The sequence below is a fragment of the Dasypus novemcinctus genome, chromosome 8, assembly GCF_030445035.2.
Source record: "Dasypus novemcinctus isolate mDasNov1 chromosome 8, mDasNov1.1.hap2, whole genome shotgun sequence".
NCBI lineage: Eukaryota > Metazoa > Chordata > Mammalia > Cingulata > Dasypodidae > Dasypus > Dasypus novemcinctus.
The window spans coordinates 103,034,495-103,059,873 of NC_080680.1; the positions used below are offsets into that span (position 1 = coordinate 103,034,495).

Sequence of the window (25,379 nt, forward strand, 5' to 3'; positions counted from 1 at the left end):
CATGACCTTGAATTTAGAAAAATCAACTTATTATCTTTATTTTCTCTGACATCTAACTGAAATCTAGTGTTTCCTTCATTTATGAATGTATGCAATAAATAAATTACAGTAGTATTCATTTCACCTGACTGGCAAAGGGTGTGTGGAACAAAAAGTTAAGAACCCCTGTTTTAAGGAGTAAGTAAAATAATAAAAGTCAAAGACCATGGCTAGTTCACACAGAGTACATTTCCTTTCCTTTTTTCGAATGTTCGAGTGTTTGTTTTGACCCTCATGAAGAGGCCCCTCTGAATGTCTTCCTTGCTTAAAGCTACATACCCCTATCCTTCATCTGGTGTCCTCTTCTGACATGTTCTCCAGTCCAGTCCTGGCTTCCCTTTTCAGAACATGGACTGCTTTGTGTCTGTCCTATTCAGAACAGCATACAGATTGGGTTGCATTCCTAACTCTCCAACTTATTAGATTGTGAACAAACCACTTTTCCTTCTTGAGCCCAAGTTTCCTAATCAATAAAATGGGGGTCCAGGGGTTGTTGAGAAGAACAAATTCATGGGTATAAAGGGCCTGTTGCAGGATTAGCATGTAACAGGTGCTCTGCATGGCCTGAATCTTAAAAGGAATTTACCACCCCGTTCCTATCCAGTCTTTCTCTTACTTTTGACCCTCCTGAATTTATGCCATTAGTTTTGGGATACAAGGATAGTCTGTATATTTACTGGTCTTAAATTTAATAAAACTGGTAACTATGATGATCAAAGCATAAATTGAGATCATACAATGCAGTATATATTTTGCTCTTTCTAACGTTTGCTCTTTCTAACGACCTTATAAAGTAGTTATGATTTCCATTTAACAGATGAGGAAATTAGAACTTTGCTGAAGGTCATACAACTGAAAAATGACAAAAATGAACCCAAGTTTCTCCAGCTCTAAAGGCCATGTTCTTTCCATCTTCTTAACTACTGGACTTTAGATTTTGTACCAATCTGTTGAGGTCATTTTGTGGCAATATTTGGGTATGGTTCACCTTGGTCATGCATTGGTATTGCCAAATTATCCTGGTTGGACCCATTGACATCCAGTTGTTTGTAGGAGGCAACAGCCATTGCCACGAGGAGTGAGAGAGGCATAAAATGCACAGTTTTTGTTGTAGGAGTTATTGGTTCAAATAGGAAAAGACAACAACCACTGTTCTGGGAGCTAGGCAGAGAGTATCTAAGTCTGGTTTTGGGCAATCTGTTCTCCTGTTCTCTTCAGCATGATGGATTTGACTAACTGATCTAAGTGGACTCCAGTTATGCTTTTCCTGGTTCTGTGATTATTTTCTTCATGTGGAAATCAAATGGTACAACCTGGGTTTATATCTCTCTGGAACAAAAGATCAGGGAACCCTCCTTGGAATCTCAGGACTGCCTTGGAGAGCTGGGATGGAAATGAGTGTGTGGAAGTCTTGAAAGCATGAATATGTGGAGCTGGTTGTGGTTCTGGGAGCAGATTTTCATTCCATATTGAAAGAGTGCTCACACTGAAAGTTGTATAGCAGTGAAGGGAGTGCAATTTTGAGAGCTGTGGTATCTAGATCTGATTTTGAATTCTGTCTTTGCTTCTCAATAGCTTTCTGGCCTTAGGATACACACAGTATCATTTGTAAAATGAGGTGCTAACAAATCTTTATGATTCATTAAATAAGGTAATACAAGTAAAATATTTAGCACAATGTGCTCCCAAAAAGGTTATCATCATCCTCAACATCAACATTAATGAAATAGGTTTTCTTTTGCACTAGCAAGCTCCTAGTTTAGATGCTATTCAAACACAGGCTGTTTGCAGCATCATAGGGAATTACCTGCATTGCATGATATGTTAGGGTCTAAACCTTTTAGTCTTATGTAATTCTGAGATTTCTATGATTCAAATTAAAACAGATGATAAAAGTGATAGGAAAAATTAAAAAAAAAAGTGATAGGAGTTGACAGGGATGTTGGGTCCTTATGAGTAATGATGGTTAGGGCAGAATTCCAAGAGATGGGAATTATATTTGATGTTGAAATGCATATCTAGCTTGGAGATGTGGAGAGAAGTAGAAGGTACAATGTGGCGGGGGGGATAGGGAATGCATGCAGCTTGTTAGAAAGAAAGGAGCAGGGAAGTCTGAGTACAGTAGAGGGCTAAAAGACAATTAGGCAAAGCACCACTTCCCAGTACTTCTTAGATAGTCTGAGAATCAGGAGGGAGATGAAGAGGAGGAGATGGAGATTTGAATATATCCCCTTCCTTATAGGCAATATGATATAGCAGAAGAAACATCGAACTTGGTGGTCAATAGGTCTCAGTTCAAATTCCACATCTGTCCCTAACTAGTTCTGAAACTTTGAGCAAGACAAACTCACCAAGCTTCAGTTGCCTCCCATGTGAAATAATGATATTATCTTCTAGAATTTATGGTTGGCATATAGAATAAAAAGGATCTGTAGGCTAAGGACATCATAGCAGATCTAGCAGGTACTAAGTGCACAAAAAAAAACAAAACATCATTTCCAGGGGAGCAGGTATAGGTCAGTGGTTGAATGCCTGCTTCCCATGTGCGAGGTCCCAGGTTCAATCCCTGGTACCTCCTAGAAACAAAAAACCAAAACAACAACAAAAAACACAGCAACAACAAAAACATTATTTCCCTCCTTTTGCATTCTTGGCACATGTTGTACTACTGCCCATTAAGACCAAAGCACAGTGACATCCTTTAGGAGAATGAAACGATGACTTTTTTGGTAAGCTCTGGGAATAAATGAGCTAGAAACGTTCCTTTCATGGTGATGGGCACTGGGGAGTGGGGGGTGGGTGATGGCCCTGAACCTCCTTGGTAGCCATGAAAACCTATGGTTCCTCTGTTGCTCTGTTCCTTAGCACACACTATTTGGTGTCTAGCCCCTCTTTGCCACTTCTTTCTGCATCAGTGTTGTGTGGTGAATATGCCAATCTGTCTAAACAACCTAAGGTTTAGGAGGGCTCACACAGAGATCGGGCACCGGTGTACTAAAAGAATATTTTTTTGTTAGTAGCAGCTGATGTTCACTCTGAATCTGAAACCCAACCATCACCTTTCTTTCCTCCTTCTTTCCCATCTATTTCTGAGCCTTTCTAAAGCTGTATGTAGCTCTTTGAATTATCTTCTCCACTGATTCTCACCTGCACACTGCAATTTCATCTATTGAATACAGCATCATTTTCCTTCTCCCTAATGCTTTCCATTAGCCTCCTAAATATGATTCGTACCATATTTAACCTCCTGAACTGGCTTTTTTACCCATCTCTTTTCCTTCTTTATGCATAGTTTCCTGTGACTCTAAAACTCCATTTTCTTCTAATACTTGGGACCCGGAAGAGTGCAGACATTGGAGTTAGACAAAACTGACCCTTAATTCTGCCTCTATCGCTTTCCCGTGGTTGTCTTGCTTTTCCCATTTTTAAGTGGAGGTAGTAATCCCTGTCTTGTAAGGCTGTTAAAAAGGCTCTAGGATTATGCACACAGAATCTTTAACAGTGTCTGGTTAGAGATAGCAATTAAATATTGAGAGCTTATTATTTTTACTAATGACCACCTTCGTGTGAATTATTAAATTACTTTATTGTTTACCCTGCTTTGTTGCATAGAACAGTAGTTCTGAAGAATGTAATTACCTTTGGGAAACATCAGGTTAAATTCTGGTGAACAGAATTTAATGCAGACCTTTTCAGAGATTTTAATATCAGATACACAGTCTGGCACATAAGAAGGGAACACAAAATGTAAAATGTCCCGGAATTTTTTTTAACATAGAAAATTTTTTTCAAGATACATCTTGTTTTGTGGGAGATACTACACTGGCTTTTTGAAGGATTTAGGTACATTTGTGTGAGCAATGGATCAGGAAGCAGGAGGTGGAAATTCTAACCCTACCTTTATACCCCAGCCCTTGAGACCTGGGCTGGCACTTGTAGCATGGTGTCATGGAAGGAACACTAGGCTGTGAGTCAGAAAATGTGGCTCTAACCCTAGTTATTCCTCAGTTGTGTGAACATGAGTTCGCCATTAAGTCTCTAATTCCTCATTTACATACTGGGCATAAAAGCAATGCCTACTTACACAGGGTTTTAGCACAGAGTGAATGAGATATTTGAGAATAATTTGCAAACTCTTGAGCACTTTGAAAATATGAGAATAAAATAGCAAACTTTATGTGATATATATTTAAACCCAATTAAAAACAAATAAGGGAGAGGATTGTGGGAAGATGGCAGAGTAGGAATCTCCAGAACAGAACAACTGTTAAACAGCAGGCACTGTCTGGATCAACCATTTGAAACCCCAGAGTCCTGTAGAATAGTGTACAGCATCCAGGGAAGAGTAGGAGGAAAAGGCTGGTAAATTATGTTCAAGACCAGTAAATAGCTCTTTTGGCACACACAGTACAAGTGCCCATACCCGAAACTCATGGCAGGCCCAGTGGGGTCCGGGCCCTGTTGTAGTTTGCTCGAGCCAGAAAGGGACATAAAAATCCATGTACCCCAGATCTGGGGACAGGTTGGGGTGGGGGTGTCACAGGCCTATCAGTGATCATAGCTTTTGATTAGTGACTTCAGAACCCTGGGGGCCTGGTTCTGAGGTTGTCCATTTTTCCATCCTGTCCTGGACCAAGTGGGTAGATGTACGCTTCCTCAGAGCTGCAGAGGACAGTTGACCGGCTGCGTTTGTTGGCAGGTCATGACAGTTCAGCTTTGGGGATCCAAGGCAGAAGCTCCTGGTGCCCTTCCTAGCCCCTCCCCCACCCCCTCTCCAGGGCAGTTTGGAGCTGGTGAGCATTCCTTTATAGGTCCCTGGCCTTGTTCTTTCTGGGAAAAACAGATTTGGAAAACTCCTTCCCCCTACTCCCTACCCCCCTGCCCCCACCACAGAATTTGCCCTCCAGGCAAAAGAGATTGGTCTAAGGAGCAATTGAAATAGAAAGCCTGAGGCTAAGGCTGACTTGCTTTAAATCTAGCAGTGGAACACCTGGAAGAGGGAGAAGGTCTTTTTCCTGTGAAACAGAGGGGGCATTCAAACTCCTGCTAGTGAACTCCTTATCTACTAGCAAGCACAAGGCCAAGCCAAGACACAGGCCCAGAAAAGACAAGGAAAAACCCTGTTCTTTGTATTCACATTAGGCAAACCTTCCTGATAGAAGGAAAATCTTCCTTATGTCACCAGCTGGTTATAAGCTCAGGAATCAGACATCTCAGGATAAATCACAGAGTTAACAATTTAAAGTATTAATTATTAAAATATGCAGCATGCAATAAAACATTGCAACAAAAACAAAGAAACAGGAAATGATTGTCTATACAGGAAGAGGATGAGAATCCAGAAAACATGAACAAGGAAGACCAGACTGTGAACATACCAGACAAAAACTCTTAAAAATATCTTCAATATGCTCAAGGAGATGAGGAAAAATAAAAACACAAAGAAAGAAGTAAGGGGTGTTAGGAAAACAATTAATGAGCAATATGAGAATCCTAGTAAGGAGATAGAAATTTTAAAAAGTAACCAAACAGAACTACTAGAGTTGAAGACTATGATAACTGCAATGAAAAACTCCCAGGAGGGTTTTAACAGCATATTGGAGCTGGCAGTAGAAAGAACCAGTGAACTTGAAGACAAGACAATTGAAATGAGTCAGACTGTGGACAAGAAAGAAAATAAGAATTATAGAAAGCAAAAATAGCCTAAGAGACTTCTGGGGTACCATCAAGCTTACCAATATATACATTATGGGAGTCCCAGAAGGAGAACAAAGAGAGAAAGGAACAGAAGGAATATTTAAAGAACTAATGACAGGGAGAACTTCCCAAACTTAGCAAAAGAGATGAATATGCACATGCAAGAAACCTAGAGAACACCAAAAAGATAAACATGAAGAAAATTATACCCCATTATATATTTACTATACTATCAAATGCAAGGAGAGAGTTCTAAAAGCTACAAGAGAAAGCAGCATGTTATGTAAGAGGGAATCACGATTAGATTAAATGCTGGTTTCTCATCAGAAACCATGGAGGGAGGAAGGCAGTATGATGAAATACTTAAGTGTTGAGAGAAAACAATTGCCAACCAAGAATTTTATATCCAGTGAAACTTTTAAAATGGAGATATTAAGAGAGATCAACAAAAGCTGAGGGAGTTCATCACCAACAGCCCTATAAGCAATGCTTAAGGAAGTTCTTAAGACTGAATGGAGAGGGAGCTAGAGAGTGGTTCAAAGAGGCATAAATAAATAAAGACCTCCAGTAAAGGTAACCATTTGGATAATTATAATGCTGGTACTATTATATTGTATTGGGGAGTATATAACTCCACTTCTTACTTCCCACAAGTACTAAAATGCAAATGTATAAAGAGTTATGGTAAATACTGACAGATTTGAAAGACTTTGATACTCCCACTTTTAAGAATGGATTGAACATCTAGACAGGAGATCAGTAAGGAAATACAAGACTTGAACAATACTCTTAACCAACTAGACCTAAAAGACTTACAGAACACTTCACCCAACAACAGAATACACGTATTTCTGAGTGCACAGGGCTCATTCTCCAGGATAGACCATATCTTAGGCCATGAAACAAGTCTCAATAAATTCGAAAATGAAATCCTACAATGTTTTTTCACCAACCACAATGATGAATGAAGCTAGAAATCAATAACAAAGGAAGAAATGAAAAATTCACAAATATATGGAAATTAACAAATGTATTCTTAAACAGCCAATGGGTTAAAGAGGAAATTACAAGAGAAGTTAGAATATCTCTTTGAGGCAAACGAAAATGAAAATACAGCATACAAAGACTTAGGGGATGGAATGCAGCAAAAGCCACGATGAAGAGAAATTTATATATCAAAATGTTTACAGAAAAAATAAAGATGGCAAATCAGAAATGTAACTCAAAAACTGGAAGAATTAGAAAAAGAAAAGCAAACTAAATCCAAAGAAAATAGAACAAAGGGAATTTAATAAGCATTAGAGGACCGATAATTAATTGAAATATAGAATAAAAAATCAATAAAATTGACAAACCTTTAGCTAGACTGATGAAGAAAAACAGAGAGAGGACACCAATGCCTAAAATCATAAATGAAAAGGGGGGACGTTACTACTGATTCCACTGAAATAAAAACGACTCTAAGAAGATACTATGAACAACTGCATGCCAACAAATTAGATAACACAGATAAAATGGAAAAATGCCTAGGAACACACAGACTAGGTACAATATCTCAAGAAGAAATGGAAGATCTGAACAAACCAAATAACTAGTAAAGAAAAGGAATATGCAATCATAAACCTCCCAACAAAGAAAACCCAGGACATGGTGAGTTTTACCAAACATTCCAAGAAAACTTAACACTATTGAAAGATGTTGTTAATGTGGGAAGTGTAAGAGGGGGAGGGAGTGGGCATATAGGAATCCCTATATTTTTGATGTAACATTTATATATTCTAAAACTTCTTTAAAAATAAAAAAAAATAAAAAAATAAATTTATGTGGAAGGTCCGAATACTTAAAGCCAATGAAATCAGTATTCTTCTTGAAAAAGAAGAAAGTTGGAGAACTTATACTTCCCGATCTTAACAAAGCCACAGTAATCAAAACAGCATGGTAGAATACCAGGAAGTCCACTCTAGTCCATATTTTATCCCCCAATCCTGCAGATTCTGGGATGGTGATGTGCACTCCACCTCTAATTGAGAAGGGGCTTCAATCCTGTATGGCTGATGGATAGGACTAGACTTATTATGATTCTAGCAATGGAAAAAATTATATCCTTACTGTGGAGACAGTGGCCACTGGAGTTGCTGAAGGCAGGGAGAGGAAAAGAGGTGTAATAGGGGCATTTTCAGGACTTGGAATTGTCCTAAATGATATTGTAGAGACAGGTACAGGACATTATTATATATCCTGCCGTAAACTACAGAATGGAGTGGGAGAGTGTAAACTACAATGTAAACTATAATCCATGCTGTGTGGCAATGCTCCAAAATATGTTCATCAATTGCAATGAATTTACCACACTAATGACAGAAGCTGTCAATGTGGAAGGAGTGGGTGGTTTGGGGAGTGGGGTATATGGGAACCTCATATTTTTGGAATAGACATTTCTCTAAAGAAGATATACAAATGGCTAAAAAGCTCATGAATGGCTCAACATCATTAACCACTTGGAAAGTACAAATCAAAACCACAGTGAGATATCATTTCACACTAACTAAAATGGTTACTAGTTTTTAAAAATGGAGAATTACAAGTGTTGGAGAGGATGCAGAAAAATAGGAACACTCATTGATTGCTGGTGGGAATGTAAAACGCTTCAGCTGCTGTGGAAAACAGTTTAGCAGAATATAAGCATAAAATTACTATATAACCTGGCAATTTAGCTTCTAGATATGTACCCCCAAAGTATTGAAAGCTCAGACTCAAACAGATACTTGCACACCAATGCTTATAGTGTCATTATTCACAATTTCCAAAAGATGGAAGCAACCCATGTGTCATCAACCAATGAATGGATGTACAAAATCCACACAATGGAATATTATTCAGTCATAAAAAGGAATGGAGTCCTGAAACATGTGACAACATCTATAAACATTGACAACATCATGTTTAGTAAAATAAGCCAGACACGAAAGGACAAATATTGTATGCTCTTACTGGAAATAATTAAAATAAGAAAACTCATAGAGTCAGAATCTGTAATGTAGATTACCATGGGATGGGGTTGATATAAGGATTAGGGAATTAAGGCTTAAAATTTACGGTTTCTGTTTATGATGATGAAGCTTTGGTAGTGAAATGATGAAGTTAGCACAACATTGTGATCATAATTCATTGGACTAAATTTTATATTCGAATGTGATTAAAAGTGGGATATTTTAGGTCATATATATGGCACTACAATAAAATTTTTTTAAAAAAATCCATGAACTGTACAACATAAGCAGTGAACTCTTAAGTTAAACCCTAAACTGTAGTTAATAGCACAGTTATAAAAATATGCTCTCAGGTAGTGGATGTAGCTCAAATGGTTGAGCTCCTGCTTCCCATGTACAAGGTTCTAGGTTCAATCTCTGGTACCTCCTAAAAACAAAACAAGCAAACACACAAAAAACAACAACTGAGGGGAGTCAGTGTAGATCAGTGTTTGAGCACCAGCTTCAATCCCCAACCCTGGGACCTCAAAAGGAAAAAACAAAATAACACACAGGCACACAACATATACTATATATATATACACACACACACACACACGCACACACACACACACACTCTCTCTCATCTTATAATGGAAAATCCTATAAAATATGAGAGAATGGGGAAATTACGTGTGCTTTAAAGGAGATCAGAGATTTTAGAGTTCCATGGTCACAGAGTGGAAGAGACCAGTTCATGACAAGGATAGAGAGGAGGAAATGGAGAGTGACATGAACTCAGGAGAGCAGGAAGGAGGAAAGGATGCCCTGTATCAAGACATCACACTGAAAGAGTGAGTGGAAAAGCCAGGCATAAGAGGCAGGCTGAGAATATGGGCCCACATGCCCTAGAGTTTCTAAGAAAGCCCCGGTTTCAAGTATTCCTTTCTCATGCCTCCAGGATGACTCTTGTACTTGTCAGACAATGTGTCCCAATTTTAGTTTCTAGAAATGTAGCAGAGAAGCATAGAGGGATTGGACCTCAGGTACAGCAGGAATCCCATGAGGCAGTCAGTGAAGTTAATGAGGCATACCAACAATCCAGAGTGGTCACCCTGATATGCAGGCAAATTTTGGCCTCAACAAGAGGTTTTTGTATGATTTCTGGCACAATAAGGACTAATCTTTGCCAGAGAAAGTGAGTGAATACATTTAGCTAGAAAAGAACCAATAGCAATATTCCAATACTGACACCTCTTGGTAGGAAAGGAGAATAACATTCAAACATTCATCGTTCAGTCCACAGATATTTATTGAGCATCTACTATATTCAGGGATGCTTATAAGCAATGGGAATAGAGCAGGGCACAAAATACAGGGTCTGACACATAGTGGATGCCTATTACTTAATAAATAACTACTCATTGAATGAATTAGTTTCCAGATAAGGGCATGGAGGATCAGAAGAATAGGGTGATTTGTCCAAGTTGGCGGGCAAGTAAGTATAAAGGCAGAATTCCAGCTTAGGTCAAAGCAGCACATGGACTTCTGATGCCCATATAGATGCAGAGTGTTGGGCAGCAGAGCTTTGCAGGTGCGAGATCAAAGGAAAGGGATCTAGAGCCTGTGGAGCCCCAGCTACATCTTAGCAACCATGCTCAGGGCTGAAAGTACGATCCCCCATTTAATCCACACAGCTTCTCTCCTGGCTAGGCAGTGTCCGTGCCGTTTTTAGAAAACTGAGGCTCTGAGAGCTTAGGCAACTTGACAGAGGTTAGACAGCTGAGATGGAAGGGTTAGGATTTAACCCCCGATGCCTGGAGCCAAAGCCAGGCTCTTCCTCCTATTCTGTGTGCCTTTCTGCCGCCTGGGCTTCTCCACCGTAATACCTTGGCCCCCTAGATCTCTGTCCCTCCATTTCCCAACCCCATATACCAGCAAAGAAATAAGTGCCTTTGCAGCCCAGGACCTCGTCTCTCGCTGCTCTGCTCGGGGATAACTGGGGGAAGGAATCAATGGCAGTAGAGCAGCTTTAAGTTTTCCATGCACAATGACCTAATGGGACTAGATCTATTTTCTTCATTGTAAAATGTGATTGATTCAATTCTAGATTTAACTTAAATTTGATTTTCTTCTTTCAACCTGGCGTTTCCAAACCGAGAATCAATCACACCCCAAATTATAGGCAGTGTGAGGTTCAACTATGCTGAGTTATTTCCGGTCGAATTTCTCAAGTGATGCCTTCTATGCTGTTCTTTTCTGCCATGAGAAGAGTTGAGGGGTAGGAAGGAGGGGAAATGAAAGGGAAATTAGATTATTAACTTTCTCCCGTCCCAGCGATCAATAGACCCTGGTGAAATTCTATTCCTGCTGCACAGCTAGTTCCCCTGCAAGCAAAGGGGTGAGAACTCTAAGCCAGATAGAACCATGACATTTGCCATCTGACGATGCTTATCTGATTATCTGGAATTATAATTTATTGAGGTCTTTTTGACAATTACAGCTACTTATTTAATTACATGCAGTATTTTATTTTGGACTGAGGTCAGCTGTGAAAAGGAGAGCGCCATTCCCATTTCTCAGGTGTAGATATTTTGTCCTGTTAGGGCTAACTCCTTTGGTAAGTGTTGCATGGACATTTTGTGCATAAACCACTATTTGAACATAGATATGTCTGGCTGTAAAGGTCATACTACTTCTACAACTATGTGATGCCATGTTCTGACCCCTATTCCCTGGTCAAATGGGAGGTAATTTGATATGGAGGAAAGTATGGAACAGAACTGGTTCTAATCCCATCTCAGACACTAAAATTTGGGTGACCTTCGACAAATTACATTTAATCTCTCTGTACCTCTGTTCATCTGTAAAGTGATTATAGTAACAAGAGTTTGCTGAGAGTGATTAAATGTGGCATTTCTCCCCTACTAAAATATAAGCTTAAAGGACATTGGCTGTTTTGTTCACTTTCATATCCAATAAAAATTGGTTCAATTTTTAGAGGATGAAAGACAAGTCACAGTCTGAGAGAAACTATCTGTTGAAGGACAGGTGTCCACAAAATACAAAGAACCCTTAAAACTCAACAATAAGGAAACAAATAACCCAAAAGATCTGAACATACATCTCATTGAAGAAGATACTGAGATGGCAAACAAGCATATGAAAAGCTACTCAACATCATACACTGTTAGGGAATTGCAAGTTAAAATGACAATGAGATACCACTGCACAAAGGCTAAAATCCAAAACATTAACATCAAATGTTGGAGAGGATATTGATAAATGGGAATCATTTTTTTGCTGGTGGGAATGCAAAATGGTCAGCCACTTTAGAGGACATTCTGGAAAATTTCTTACAAAACTAAACAGTCCTACCATAATGATCCAGTAATAGCACTCGTAGATTTTTACCCAAATGAGTTGAAAATTTTTGTCTATACGAAAACATGCACACAAATGTTTATAGCAGCTTTATTCATAATTGCAAAAAAATTGGAAACAATCAAGATGCCCTTCAATAGGTGAGTAGATAAACAAACTGTAGTACATCCGAAAAATGGACTATTATTGGACAATAAAAAGAAATGAGCTATCAAGATTTGAAAAGATAGGGGGGAACCTTAAGTGCATATTGCTAAGTGAAAGAAGCCTATCTGAAAAAGCTACTTACTGTATGATTCCACCCATATGACATTCTGGAAAAGGCAAAACAATAGAAGATGAAAAAGATCAGTAGTTGGCACCGTTTCAGAGGGGTCATGGGAGTGAATAGATGAAGCACAGGACATTTTTTAAAGCAGTGGATCTATTCTGTATGATACTGTAATGGTGGATACATGACATTATGCATTTGTCAAGCCCATAGAACTATACAATGCAAATGGAGAACCCTAATGGAAGCAATGGACATTAGTTAATAACAGTGTCTTAAAATGATTCATCCATTATTAACAAATGTATCATACTATTGCAAGATATTAATAGGAGAAACTGTGGGGGAAGAATAGGGGAAGAGGAGGTATATGATAGCAGCTCTCTGTACTTCCTGTGTAATTTTTCTGTAAACCTAAAACTTCTCTAAAAAATAAAGCCTTTTATAAATTGGTTGAGTGTACAAATGGTTGGTTGCATGGATGCAGATGAATACTGGACCCAGGGCTTGAATAGTAGTAAGCACTCAACAAACATATCATCCCTTCCCATCTCTGCTCCCTCCAATGCAGTACAGAGCCTGGATTGGGAAGGGTTGGGCATTTGGTATGGGTTGCTACCTTGCCTTTGTCTACAGCCCTGTCTAAGAGCTAAGTGCCGGTTTGGGGCAGGAACGCTTAAGAAGTCACCTTTGCCTGAGTCCTACTGTGAAGTTTCTGTAAAGTCCAGTTGCCATGGCAACCTCCCAAGCCCTAGTGGCTGCTCCACGGGCATCCAGACTCAGTAAAGTCTTGACATGTATGCTCTCTTCTTCCTGCTTGTGAGAGACAACTGTGGAGACCTAGGCATTTTCTGAGTAAATAGTCGCCCCCAGGACACTGCTCATTCTCACACTCTCTTCCACTCTTTCCCTCTTCCTTTGTCCCTCATTTCACTATCTACTCTTCTTGTCTTCACTCATGTAAAAAATATTCAACTCCTAAAACAGTCTGGTCATGTGTTGGGCAAAGAGATAAACAAGTCCTGGTTTCTGCCGCCACAGTGCTTACAGTGTGGAGAGGATGGTGAGACAAGGATGAACACCTGACTGGAAAATGACCATTTACTATGGGTGAGAAACTCTGCTAGGCACTTGACATTTTGCTGTCTCACTTAGGTCTTACAATGTTCTTGAAGAATTAGTCATTTTATTCCTATTTTACAGGTGGCAAAACTGAGGGTTAACAAGCTAAAGTGACTTACTTCCCACCTTGGCCCTTAAAGATGCTGGATTACTGTGAAAGTGTAAAGGCTATGGAGGATACAGTTAAGTCACCAAGGTTACTGGGGGAGATCATGAGCACTCCCCTTCCTGCCCCTCAGCCGTCTTCCCCAGACCAGAAGTTGGCTCTTATGGAGCCTGGATAATATTTCTGGTGGGCAGTTAATTAGTGAAAAGCATGCCTTGGTCACATCTATTACCACTGTCATCTGGCCCAGGTTGAGCGATACCTTCTGAAGGATCCATAAGACACTACTCTCCATGACTCATCATTCAGGGCATCCATCTCTCTAACCCAGCAAGCCTCTAGCTACCTTTCACACCTCGTCCTCTGGGCCTGATTCATCTTCCCAAGAATTTTCAGGCAGGACTTAACACTTACATGTTTTTCTCCTGGAAAAATCTCCACAGAATCTAGAGTAGAAACTCAATGTGGGTGTTGAGTTTTTTAATATCTAGGCTTGGAGTAAAACATTGACATTTTATGCCAAGACTTGTGCAAACCACCAGCCCATAGTCCATTCTCTTTCTAGGAGAGAGCATTGAGTCCAACTTGCTTATGCTATTTAGTTACGAAAACATTTATATTATCAGGTGTGAAACATTTTATTATGACACTTAGATAAGAGGTAAATCGTGTTTCCTTTTTTTCTGTGATCCCTTTAGGTTTTAGTGATATCCCATCTCCTGACCCCAAAACCATATTTTTATCTACTCGTCCATTTAATGTCATTCAATAACAACAACAACAACAACAACAAAATATGTGAATTGTGCCTTCTATAAGCTATTCGTTACTCAAAGCCTGGGAATAAAAGGATTTAAAAAAAGAGTAGGTAGGCCCCTATCCTTAAATTTAAGTGGCTTTTCAATGCCAGGCAGTGAGCAGGTGAAGTTATGATCCCTTCCCTCAAGCATCACTGCTTATTAAGAATAACAGCCATACAAACAACCCCAAAGTGGGCTGCCATGAGGGCTCTTGTGCAGATGGAAGCCACTTGTATGACAGCTCGGTTGGTCTTGGCCAACATGCTTTCTGATTGGTCAGCACCTGTGCCATGCTGGCTGCTGCTATTGTTACTACAACCCCCTGACTGTTAATAATGCTGTGTTATAAAGGTAAATTTACTGAGATCCTACTATATGCCAGACACTGTGCCAGGCACTAAGAAACCATGCTCAGCAAAAGAGAGATCACCTGCTCTTATGGAATTTCCCATTTAGTTATTAGACTCTGGTATTTGAATAAGGTATTTTGAGAAACACAAGAATTAGGTAATATGTCTGCCTAGAGCAGGGGTTCTTAATCTTTTTTGTTCCATGGACCCCTTACTCAGTCCACACTATATTGTTTATTATTTCATGAATATATGACATCTGCATCAACACATCCCCACAAGAATAATGTTTTTTTAATTTCAATTCAAGCTCAGGGACCCCTTGTTAAGAGCCCCTGGTTTAGAGGGTGAGGAAGTTACACTTAATGGTGAAGCTCAGAATAGTAAGTAGACAAGGAAAGGAGTGCAAGGAAAGGACAAGGAAAGGAGCACCTGTGCGACTGTAAAAGCAATATAGAGTGTTGATGGTGGTGGGGTGGGGCGCAGTAATGCAGCCGTTCCAGCAGCTGGGTCAGGTTGGGGAGCACAGCAATTATGAGGTTAAAGGGCATGGGTGCATCCTCTAGTCTGATACTGAATCAGCTGAAGGGGTTCCTCAGAAAATGAGGTGGTTAGATGAACCTGCACCTCATTCATCCCACAAGCGCATAGTGGAAGCAATGACAATAGAAGCAATGAGGGGAAAGAGGTGAAAATGCTGAAGACATAGGATAAGTAGGATCTAATGGCTGTTTGGAGACTGTAGATGAGGAAGACAAAAGACTGAAAGACAGCATCTACATTTTTGCCCCCTCTCAATGGTAATGTTTTCAGTAAATTGGGGAACCACAGAAGAGGAGAAGACTTTAGGGGAAAGACAATGTGTTCAGTTTTACACTTATATTTGACATGCCCATGGGACATCCATGGAGAGATGCCCGAGAAGTATGGAGATAAAATAATTTATTGCTCAAAAAAGGAGCCTAGAATGTAATAGAAATTTGGGAGTCATTGCTTTAAAAATGGTCACTAAAGCCTTGAAAGTAAATGTGAATAGCAAAGCTAAAAGAATGAGAAACAAAGAAGACTTAGAACAAATTCCATCGTATTTCTTTGCTGGCCTAGTTCTCTCTTGGCCATGCAGAGCCAATCCATTCATTCTACTGCATCCATGAAATTATCTTTAATTTTCCCAGGCAATGCTCCTTTCCCCATTCTCTGCCCTCTCTTCTAGCTCCTCAAACAACTTGCCCTAGATTCTAAGTAGCTATGGGTAAGCCTGCTTTTTCTCCCTAGCCTATAAGCTCCTGCAGAGCAGGTACTATCCTTATTCAGTTCTGTGTGTGTCACACATAATAGTAATAGCTTGTGAAATTGATTTCAACTGATCAGCTCCTAACAATCTTTGAAACCCTTCTAGATGACAGGCACTGTCTTAGTTTGCCAAAGGGCTGCCAGTTCAAAGTACCAGAAATGGGTCAACTTTTATAATATGAAATTTCTTAGGGGTAAAATCTTACAATTCTGAGGCTGTGAAATGTCCAAATCGAGGAACAATCAGACATGCTTTCTCACCAAAGTCAGCTACAGTTGAACCTTGTGTCCTACCAAGTGGCAAAGATGGCTGCCAATCTCTGCCTTGCCCTTCAGAATCTACCATCTCCCAGAGCTCACCTGTGGGCACCAGGCATAGTGCTTGTATCTTCCTGGGTTTCCTTTCTCTGTCTCGACTGCTCCACTTTCTTCCCTAGTTCAGCTGTGCTGTATCCAGCATATGGCTCATTCTCCATGGACCTCAGTTCTTGGAGCCTCTTGGGGCTTCTCTCCTTGCACCTCAGCTATGGGCAAACCTGAAGTCCTTTCTCTTACAATGCAGGATCAAATACAGCAGCTTCCTTTTCCTCTCTGTGTCCCTTTCTATCAGACCCATCCAGAGGGTGGAGACAGCGTGAGTCACGCCTTGCTGACATAGTCCAGTCAAAAGCAATCTAATCAAGTGACCTAAAATGAATCTAATGAAATCAAACAGTAACATACCCACAGGAATAGATTAGTTTAAGAACATAATCTTTTTGGGATTCATAAAATGTCAAACTGTCACAGACATTATATATATGCATTATGCCATATAATTATCACAACAACCCTGTGAGATGCTTATTTTTATTTTTATCATACAAATTGAATAGCTGAGGTTCAGAGAATGAATCAGGTCATGGCCAATGAGGGTGAAAGCATAAATTTGAACCCAAGATTTTCTAACTATAAAGGCTAGGCTCATTCCACAATGTGGTGTCCTCTAATTATAGTAAAAAACAACCAGCCTAATTTGGAGGGGAAAAGTGAGAATTGGCACAATTTTCAGGAAGTTATTTCTGTTATTTTTACCAAAAGGAATTGTAAGCCTGTTTTGCAGAGTTAACCCAAGACCCAGCAAGGGGCCACTGAGATATCATTCTAAGAACAGAAGTAAGAAAATATGGTGTTTTTCTCAGCTTCCCATTTGGAAAATAACAGGATTCCCAATCCCCATTTCTCCTCAAATCTCTGACATTGTGGAATTATATGTGCCTTTGTGTCCTTGTGTTTTTAGGTTTGCTGAAAAGCCCAGTGAACAAAACAGCCCTAACACTAATCGCTGTGAGCTCCTGCATCCTGGCCATGGTGTGTGGCAGCCAGATGTCCTGTCCACTCACTGTGAAGGTGACTCTGCATGTGCCTGAGCACTTCATCGCAGACGGTAAGAGCTGAGCTTCAGAGATGCCCCATACCTACTCAGCACCTTGCATCCCTGGCTGGTCAGATTTCCTCGATGCTTGGTCTGACCTCAGAATTATATTGCAGAATAAAGGGAGCATCAAAACTCACCCTTATTATTTAGAGTCCTGAATTATTTGAATTGAACAAAGAGCTGTTTGTATTTTATGGGCAAGTATAAGGTTTGTTCAATAAAGGAAGAGTTCAAAGGTGATTGCAGAAGTAAAGATTGAGCTACTTCAGAGAACCTACTGGTTCTTATCATGCTTGTGGATCTTTTTCCAAATTAAAAATACTCCACTCCCTGAAAAGAGTATTAACTGATTAAAAACATATGATAGACAAGATGGCATGGACTTTGTTGAAATTTCCTGAATGTCCCAGAGAGTACTCATATCTCATTCCCTGTAAATCTACTTTACAAATATCTTATATTCTACTGATTTGAATCAGTGAGATGCTGTAGTTATTGTGAAGACCACAACTTCTTCCTTTACACGTTTATCAGATTTTCAGATGGTATGTAGCTGGGAAATAGCAAAATTAAGGAATCTTCCATGAAAGCCACAAAATGATCTTGATATCATGGAAGTATAAACAAATGTGAATAAAAGTTGCTCTTTCTCTTTAGTTCCTGTTCTAACCTCTGTCATGGACTTAGAACTTTATAATTTCCTGGGGAGTTACCTGGTTCCGCCACTACTCTAGAATCTCTGTGAGGACAGTTTTGTCTATTGGGCAAAATGCTCTATCTTGCCAAGAAGCACAGTCTATGGTGAATCTTCAATATGTTTTTTTTTTTTTTCATTTCTCTCCCCATCCCCAGCCCGCCCCCGCCCCCAGTTGTCTACTCTCTGTATCCATTTGCTGTGTGTTCTTCTGCGTCTGCTTGTATTCTTGTGAGCAGCACCCAGAATCTGTGTCTCGTTTTTGTTGCGTCATCTTGCTGCATCAACTCTCTGTGTGTGTGGTACCATTCCTGGGCAGGCTGTACTTTTTTTGCACTGGGCAGCTGTCCTTACAGGGTGGACTCCTTGTGCGTGGGGCTCCTGTATGCAGGGGACACCCGTGCATGGCACGGCACTCCTTGTGCACATCAGCACTGCATGTGGGCCAGCTCAACAGATGGGTCAGGAGGCCCTGGATTTGAACCTTGGACCTCCCATGTGGTAGGCAGATGCCCTAGCCATTGGGCCAAATCCACTTCCCATCAATATGTTTTGAACCTAATGAATCTGAATTAAAGCAGAGTTGTGAACGATTCTATGGGATTCTTCTACTAGATCTCTAAACAGAAAAGGAGAAAAGTCAAGAAAAACTAAGTCCTCAGAGACTTCATAGAGATGAAAGAAAACTGGAATTAATTGTGGGGTAAAAAAATATTGGAGATTTGATGGAGCAAGCATAGCAGGCAGCTTTAGGAGGACTTCACCTAAAGTGTAGTCTCTATATCAAGGCATAATGTAATTACCTTCCACAAGTGCTCTAGTGTCTAGGTTGAGAATGTAACCTTTGTAATAGAGATAGGTTTGGGTTCAAATTTCAGTCCCATTGCTTAGTTACTGTGAAATTTAGCAGAGTCAATTAAGCATCATAATGAGGCCAGTCAGCACAAGAGCAACCCCCTCAAATGGGAAGAGCTCCACTTGAAACAGATCATCTAAGGAGCCGCCATGGCAGCTCTCACCCTTTCTCACCTTCCACTATGAGCCCCGAGCTAAGTTGCTGAGCCCTTGTTCTTGGAAGAGAGCTGGCAGCCAGCCTTGAGTAGTGAGCTCTCCATGGTGCTGAAGCAATGTAGTAGGCTGAGTAATGGGCCCTGTCTTCGGGAAGAAAATGAAATCTGCCCTTGTGTTACTGCATGGTAATATTCGATGCTTACTGTCCATTATGGGGAAGAGGTCAGCACGATACAGAACTTGACCAGAGCCCAGCTGGCAACAGCAGTATACGCTGACAGGAGCCCCCATCAAAGCCCTTGGCAAATCTTCCTTTCCCTGGGGCCTCTTCAAGGCCACCAGTTGCTTTTTGACCTGCTAAGCACACAGTGAAGAGATGGATCGGGTTTGAATATAACTCACTGGATTTAGTATTGTTTGTCCATCTGTGGTCTATAAGTCATCTGCAGTTGAGTTGTCAGGTCTGATGGTCACCAGAACTAGTGAATGAAATTCTCTAGGGTAGAGCCCAAGTGGTAATATTGTTTAGAAGAATGCCAGGTGGACCCTCAACAGTGGTTTGATTGATATCTCTGTAAGAGTAAGTTTCCTTCCAATTAGCAGCTACGATAATTCCCCTATGCTTCTTGGAGCCCTGTAAGGGGCTTTGATTTACTCATTTTTTTACTTGCCTCATGGTACAACTCCATTGGTTTTCCATAGCATTGAGTGCAATGTGAATGGTCCACCAGAGAGTTTCATAACATACCAGCACTTACCACACAGGCTTGGATCTCATCAAAATTGCCATGCAGGTGGCATTATTGATGACTCATTATGGTCTAATTTTTAAAGCCCTTCTTAGCTGAGATGTTAGTTAATGTGTCCTCTGAGACTCCCATTTTGAAAGGAATAAATTTTCCAGATTAAGGGAAGAAGAGAGCTCCAATGCAGTGTAGGCAGGTAACACTATATGTAGAATTTGTACATGTTATGTTCTGAGGACCGTACTTTGAGGAGGTGAATGAGACATTGAGACATGTCCAAAGGAGGGTACTTGGCAGTCAAGAGTCTGGAAAAAATATTGTAGACACCTAATGACTTCATAATGAAAGGGTAGAAGAGAATCATTCTGTTACAAGAGTTGGAGGAGCCTAGACATCTGGTAGTTTTCAAAGCACTTTACTTGGATTTCTGCTTAATTCTCATATAAAACATGTGAGGCAGGATTTAGCATCCTTGAATTTGCATACATGGTAAGTAGAGCTCAGAGACATTAAGTGATTTGGTCATATTAACACATAGGATTTCATCCCTGGCTTCATCTGTATGTCTATCTTACCCCAAATCCAAGGTCTTTCCATGCCCCAAATTTCATATATGTGATCATAATAATTACTGTGTGTCTTTAAAAAGGAGGAGGTTTATTATGGGAGTTCCCATAGAGCAAAAACTGTAGGTATATAGATTGTGAGGATTGACAGGGTTGGGTAAAGATGGAGGCTTAGCCTAGAAATGTTTTCCTCTCCCACTGGTTGTGTGACATTGTGATAGTCATTTAAACTTTGTAAGATTTAGTCTCATTATCTATAAGGTAACGATCATATAAACACTTATCTCACTGAGTTATTGTAAGAATAAATGAAATAATGCTCATAAAGCTTTTAGCTCAGTACCTGGGACCTAGCAATGGCTCGATAAATCATATAAATGTTAGTCATTGTGATAATATTTTTTTAATATTGGAAGGGGGTCATTGCAAGATAATGAGTTCCCTATGGTAGAGAAATTCTTGAGAATAGATGACCACATTTCTTTGAAACCATAAAGATAACAGAAGGGATGGGTTTGGTTAGGTACATGATATTTTGATTCTGAGCCATTTTATCAGAATGTAAATTTTAAAACCACATTTCTTTAGGAATTTCAGAATCAGTTTATTTGTTTTTTACTACGTCATCCCTGAACTTCACACACTCTTTGCCTAAGCTCAGAAATGGTAGTAGACCCAAGACTGGGTGAGGGTCAAATGCACACACACAAATATGAAGCCTTTGAAAAACAAATGTTGATATGGCCATTGAATCAAAAAACTATGCCGAAATGTCTCTCTTTTTTAGGTCAAGTTAAAACAATGACATCATCTTTTGAGTTGAACTAAGATGGGCTTTAAGTCTTCTCTGATCCCAATGACTGATGTATTTATGGTCTTAGAGTTCCTTTAGAGCCTATACAATCAAGTAGATGTTGCCCATTCAAACCACACGTAAGAATGGCCTGGCTCTTAAACATGCCACCTGTGTAGCAGCTTTTGAACACAAAATTGTGCATAGAAATTCTTAGTCTACATTTGTTTGTTTCCTATCCCATTTCATGTCTTTTGACCCAGGAGAGTGAACGTATTTATGGCTTTGTGCCTCTACTGGAGAATGAAGTTCATAACTGGCTATAGAGTTAGTTTGCAGTGATTTAAATACATAGGTATATAGATGGGAACTCATAGAAGGGAAAATTACTCCACACAAAGGTGGCTGTCCAGCTACAAATAGCTAAGCAATATATATAAAAACAGTAGTTCCTCAGTCATGGTACCCTCTGGAATCATTTGGGACTTTAAAAATATTCAGTGTTAATTGCAGATCTTTGAGCACCATGGAACAAGCTCAGGTGGGGAAGTGATCTATTATACTTTTTCTTCCTTAACTCCTTCGCCTACACATGAAGCTGTCTAGACAAATGGACTGTCTTGCCTTGTGTCTGCCACACTCTTACCTTGACTGATGCATTGCTGTCCACTAGGAGTAACCTTTCCTCATTTCCATATCTAGGAAACCTACCCATCTTCTAAGACCTCACTCAATTTTCCCCTTCCCCCAGTAAACTTTTTACATGAATCCTTGTGACAGTTTGAAGTTCCTTTATGAATCCCAAAAAGAGAATTGTGTTTTTTAACTAATCCATTCCTGTGGGTGTGACACCCTTTTGACTGACCTGTGTCAGTGAGGCATGACTCACGTTGAGTCTCCACCCTCTGGCTGGGTCATATATAAATGGAGACACAGAGAACGGTACACAGGAAAAGGGAACTCTGCCATTTCTGAACCAGCCATGTGACAGAGGAATCTTAGCAACCAATGCTTAAGCATTAAGCCCCTAAGAGGCTGGGTCCATGGAGCAGCTCATGGTTGAAAAGATGAGCCATATGCCTGATAGCCCATGGTTGAACTTGGAAGAAAGCAGAGCAGCTGAGTCTGAGAGAGGAGGCCCTAAAAGAGACAAGCTTTATGCCTGGTTGCCCACAGTTGGGCTCTGTGAGATAGTGAGCCCCAAGAGGAAGGCAGAGTTTGGTTGCCATTTTGGTTTGCCACTGGCAGGACATCAGGATCTCCAGTAACTGACTTTGGTGAGAAAGCACCTCTGCTAATGCTTTGAATTGGACATTTCACAGCCTTGAAACTGTATTTTCCCCTAATAAAATTCCCATTATAAAAGCCAACCAATTTCTGGTACTTTGCATTGACAACCCTTTGGCAAACTAAGACAGTTCCCCAGTTAGGAATGAGCTATCCTGCCTCAATACTTCCATAAAGCTGCATTTGGTACCTTATTAATGATTCTGAATTCTACCCTTCATCACTGTCATTGTTATGTATATGTTATTGGAACAACCTCCATGGTCCTAAGAACTGGCCTCCCTACATTAATTCTAACTTCTCTGTTAAAATGAGAACCTCAGGGCAGCGGACTTGGCCCAGTGGTTAGGGCATCCGTCTACCACACGGGAGGTCCGCAGTTCAAACCCCAGGCCTCCTTGACCCGTGTGGAGTTGGCCCCCATGCAGCGCTGATGTGTGCAAGGAGTGCCCTGCCACGCAAGGATGTCCCCCGCATAGGGGAGCCCTACGCACAAGGACTGCGCCCGGTAAGGAGAGCTGCCCAGCGCGAAAGAAAGTGCCAACAGCAGAAGTGGACAAAGACGACGCAGCAAACAGACACAGAGAACAGACAACCGGGGTGGGGGGGAAGGGGAGAGAAATAAATAAATAAATAAATAAATCTTAAAAAAAAAAAGAGAACCTCAGCATGTTACAGCTTCTTCTAAAACTGTTCAATGATTTCTGATTGTACTTGTTTTAGAGACCAAACTTCTTAACGTGGCCTTCAGCCCTGCAAGGTGAGTCTCTTGTTCGCTACTCCAGCCTCACCTCAGACCACTCTCTCTACATTGGTTCCCTGAATATCCTCACTGCTTCCTGCCTCAGGGCCTTTACACTTGTTGCTTTCTCTCCCTGAAAATGTCTCCTCACCTCCCCATTTTTTTCTAGATAAATCCAGTTTATCCAACAGTGGTTGATCTCCTTTTTAACACCCCAGTCTCTGTTAGGTCCCTTTAATAAGTATTCTCCTCAAACCTTGATGTTTTCTTTTATTGCACTTATCTCACTTTGGGATTATGTACTTAACTAGTTTTTATTGTTCTTTTTAAGGTTGTAAGTACCGTAAGGATTTAGACCATATATGTTAGTTTGAACATTATCTTCAACACTTACGACAGTATATAAAACAGAGTTGGTGCTCAGAAAAGTATTCAATAAATGAAAAAAAATGATTTCACTGCCTAAACTTAAATTTCCTCAAGGGCAAGGGCCATAGCTTATTTGTGTCAAAACTACCTGTGGTGCTTAATGAGGGATCTGATTCATAGTAGGCATATAATAAATAGTGTCTGTGAAAAGAATGATTAGAGGGAGGGTAGGTAGGTAGACCAGATAGTCCAAGAAGATATATTCTGAAGAATGACAGTGCAAGAAATTTAAGGTTGCCTTTTAGTCTATGATTGACTTTACTCCCCAAGTCTGTGCACCTATCCCCATATATGAGATACTCCAATACTCTAATCAAGCTCACCTTCCTACCCCAACACCAAAATGTAACAAGCTTTATCCCAGAGCTCAGAAAGAGGAGGAGGAAGTATAATTTTTTTTCATTTTTTAATCTTTTTTTTAAGGTACATAGACCACTATCACAAAAATGTTACATTAAAAAATGTAAGAGGTTCCCATATACCCCACTCCCCACACCACCCACTCCTCCCACATCGACAGCTTCTTTCATCAGTGTGGTACATTCATTGCATTTGATGAGTACATTTTGGAGCACTGCTACACAGCATGGATTATAGTTTACATTATAGTCTGCACTCTCTTCCAGTCCATTCGGTGGGTTATTACAGGGTATATAATGTCCTGCATCTGTCCCTGCAACATCACTGAGGACAACTCCAAGTCCCCAAAATGCCCCCATATCACACCTCTTTTTCCCTCTCCCTGCCTTCAGCATCTCCTGTGGCCAGTGTCTCCACATCAATGATACAGTTTCTTCCATTGCTTGAGTCACAATAATTCTAATTGAGTTGAGATTCTAAATACCCAGGGGGAGGCAGTGATGAAATACCAATACACTAGATGAATATGCTGAAATCAGGAAGAGTAGGTTGAACTCCAACCTAGACTTAATAACTGTATGTGAAAGAGTGCAGGGAGAAGAGTCTAGGTTCCATCATAATTAAGGTGATATCTGTAATGAAACGGGTGATATAATTATAAACTGTGAAAACTTTCCTCCTTATTCCTCTTCTTGTACTTAATAGGCAACTTGCACAGCAATGGCCTGGAGCTGCTGTTTGGGGCTGCAGATGCCCCCCTAGAGTGAAAACCATTTTTTTCTTCTCAAACCTCTTCATTAGGAAAGTCCAAATTCATAAAACCATGGAAGGAAAAATGCTTCAAACCATTCCTTCCTTAAACAGTAACTGATCGCCAGGTTGAAAGGGACAAGGGATTTAGGTGATAACAAACCCAGGAAACTTTCTAAATGCCAGAACATATTCAAGCTTTTAAAGCTATCACAACAGCCAGTTGGGTTGGGATTTTTAATGAAACTCTGTGCTGCTACCTTGGCTTTCAACCAGAATGAATTGTACTAATTTTCCTTAGCAAAAGGGATAACCAAGTTTGACGTCCAAAATTGGAGACTAATTTCTGTGTTTTGATAGCCGATTGGGTCGGAAAATATGTTCCTAGGAACTGGGGGCAGAGAATTTTTGCAAGGTGTAGAGAAACTTAATTCTTTCTCATTAATAATTCCATCCTGCTATTGTGAGCAGAAGGCCACTTTGACTTCTAGGCAGAGAGGATAGAATGCTAAGTAGGTTTTGATGAGATGGGGCTTGAGTCTATAGAAGAATG

General features: G+C 40.2%; 1 protein-coding gene across 3 annotated transcripts in view; it reads left to right on the top strand.

Annotated features, from left to right (window-relative positions):
• The window catches only part of ASTN2 (astrotactin 2), a 950,369-nt gene that overhangs the window by 376,361 nt on the left and 548,629 nt on the right, over window positions 1-25,379 (top strand). For all 3 annotated transcript variants that reach the window (XM_058302487.1, XM_058302488.1, XM_058302489.1), the window contains one exon: window positions 17,311-17,457. In XM_058302487.1, the coding sequence (XP_058158470.1) occupies window positions 17,311-17,457 (147 nt within the window). The remainder of the gene's footprint in view (window positions 1-17,310; window positions 17,458-25,379) is intronic.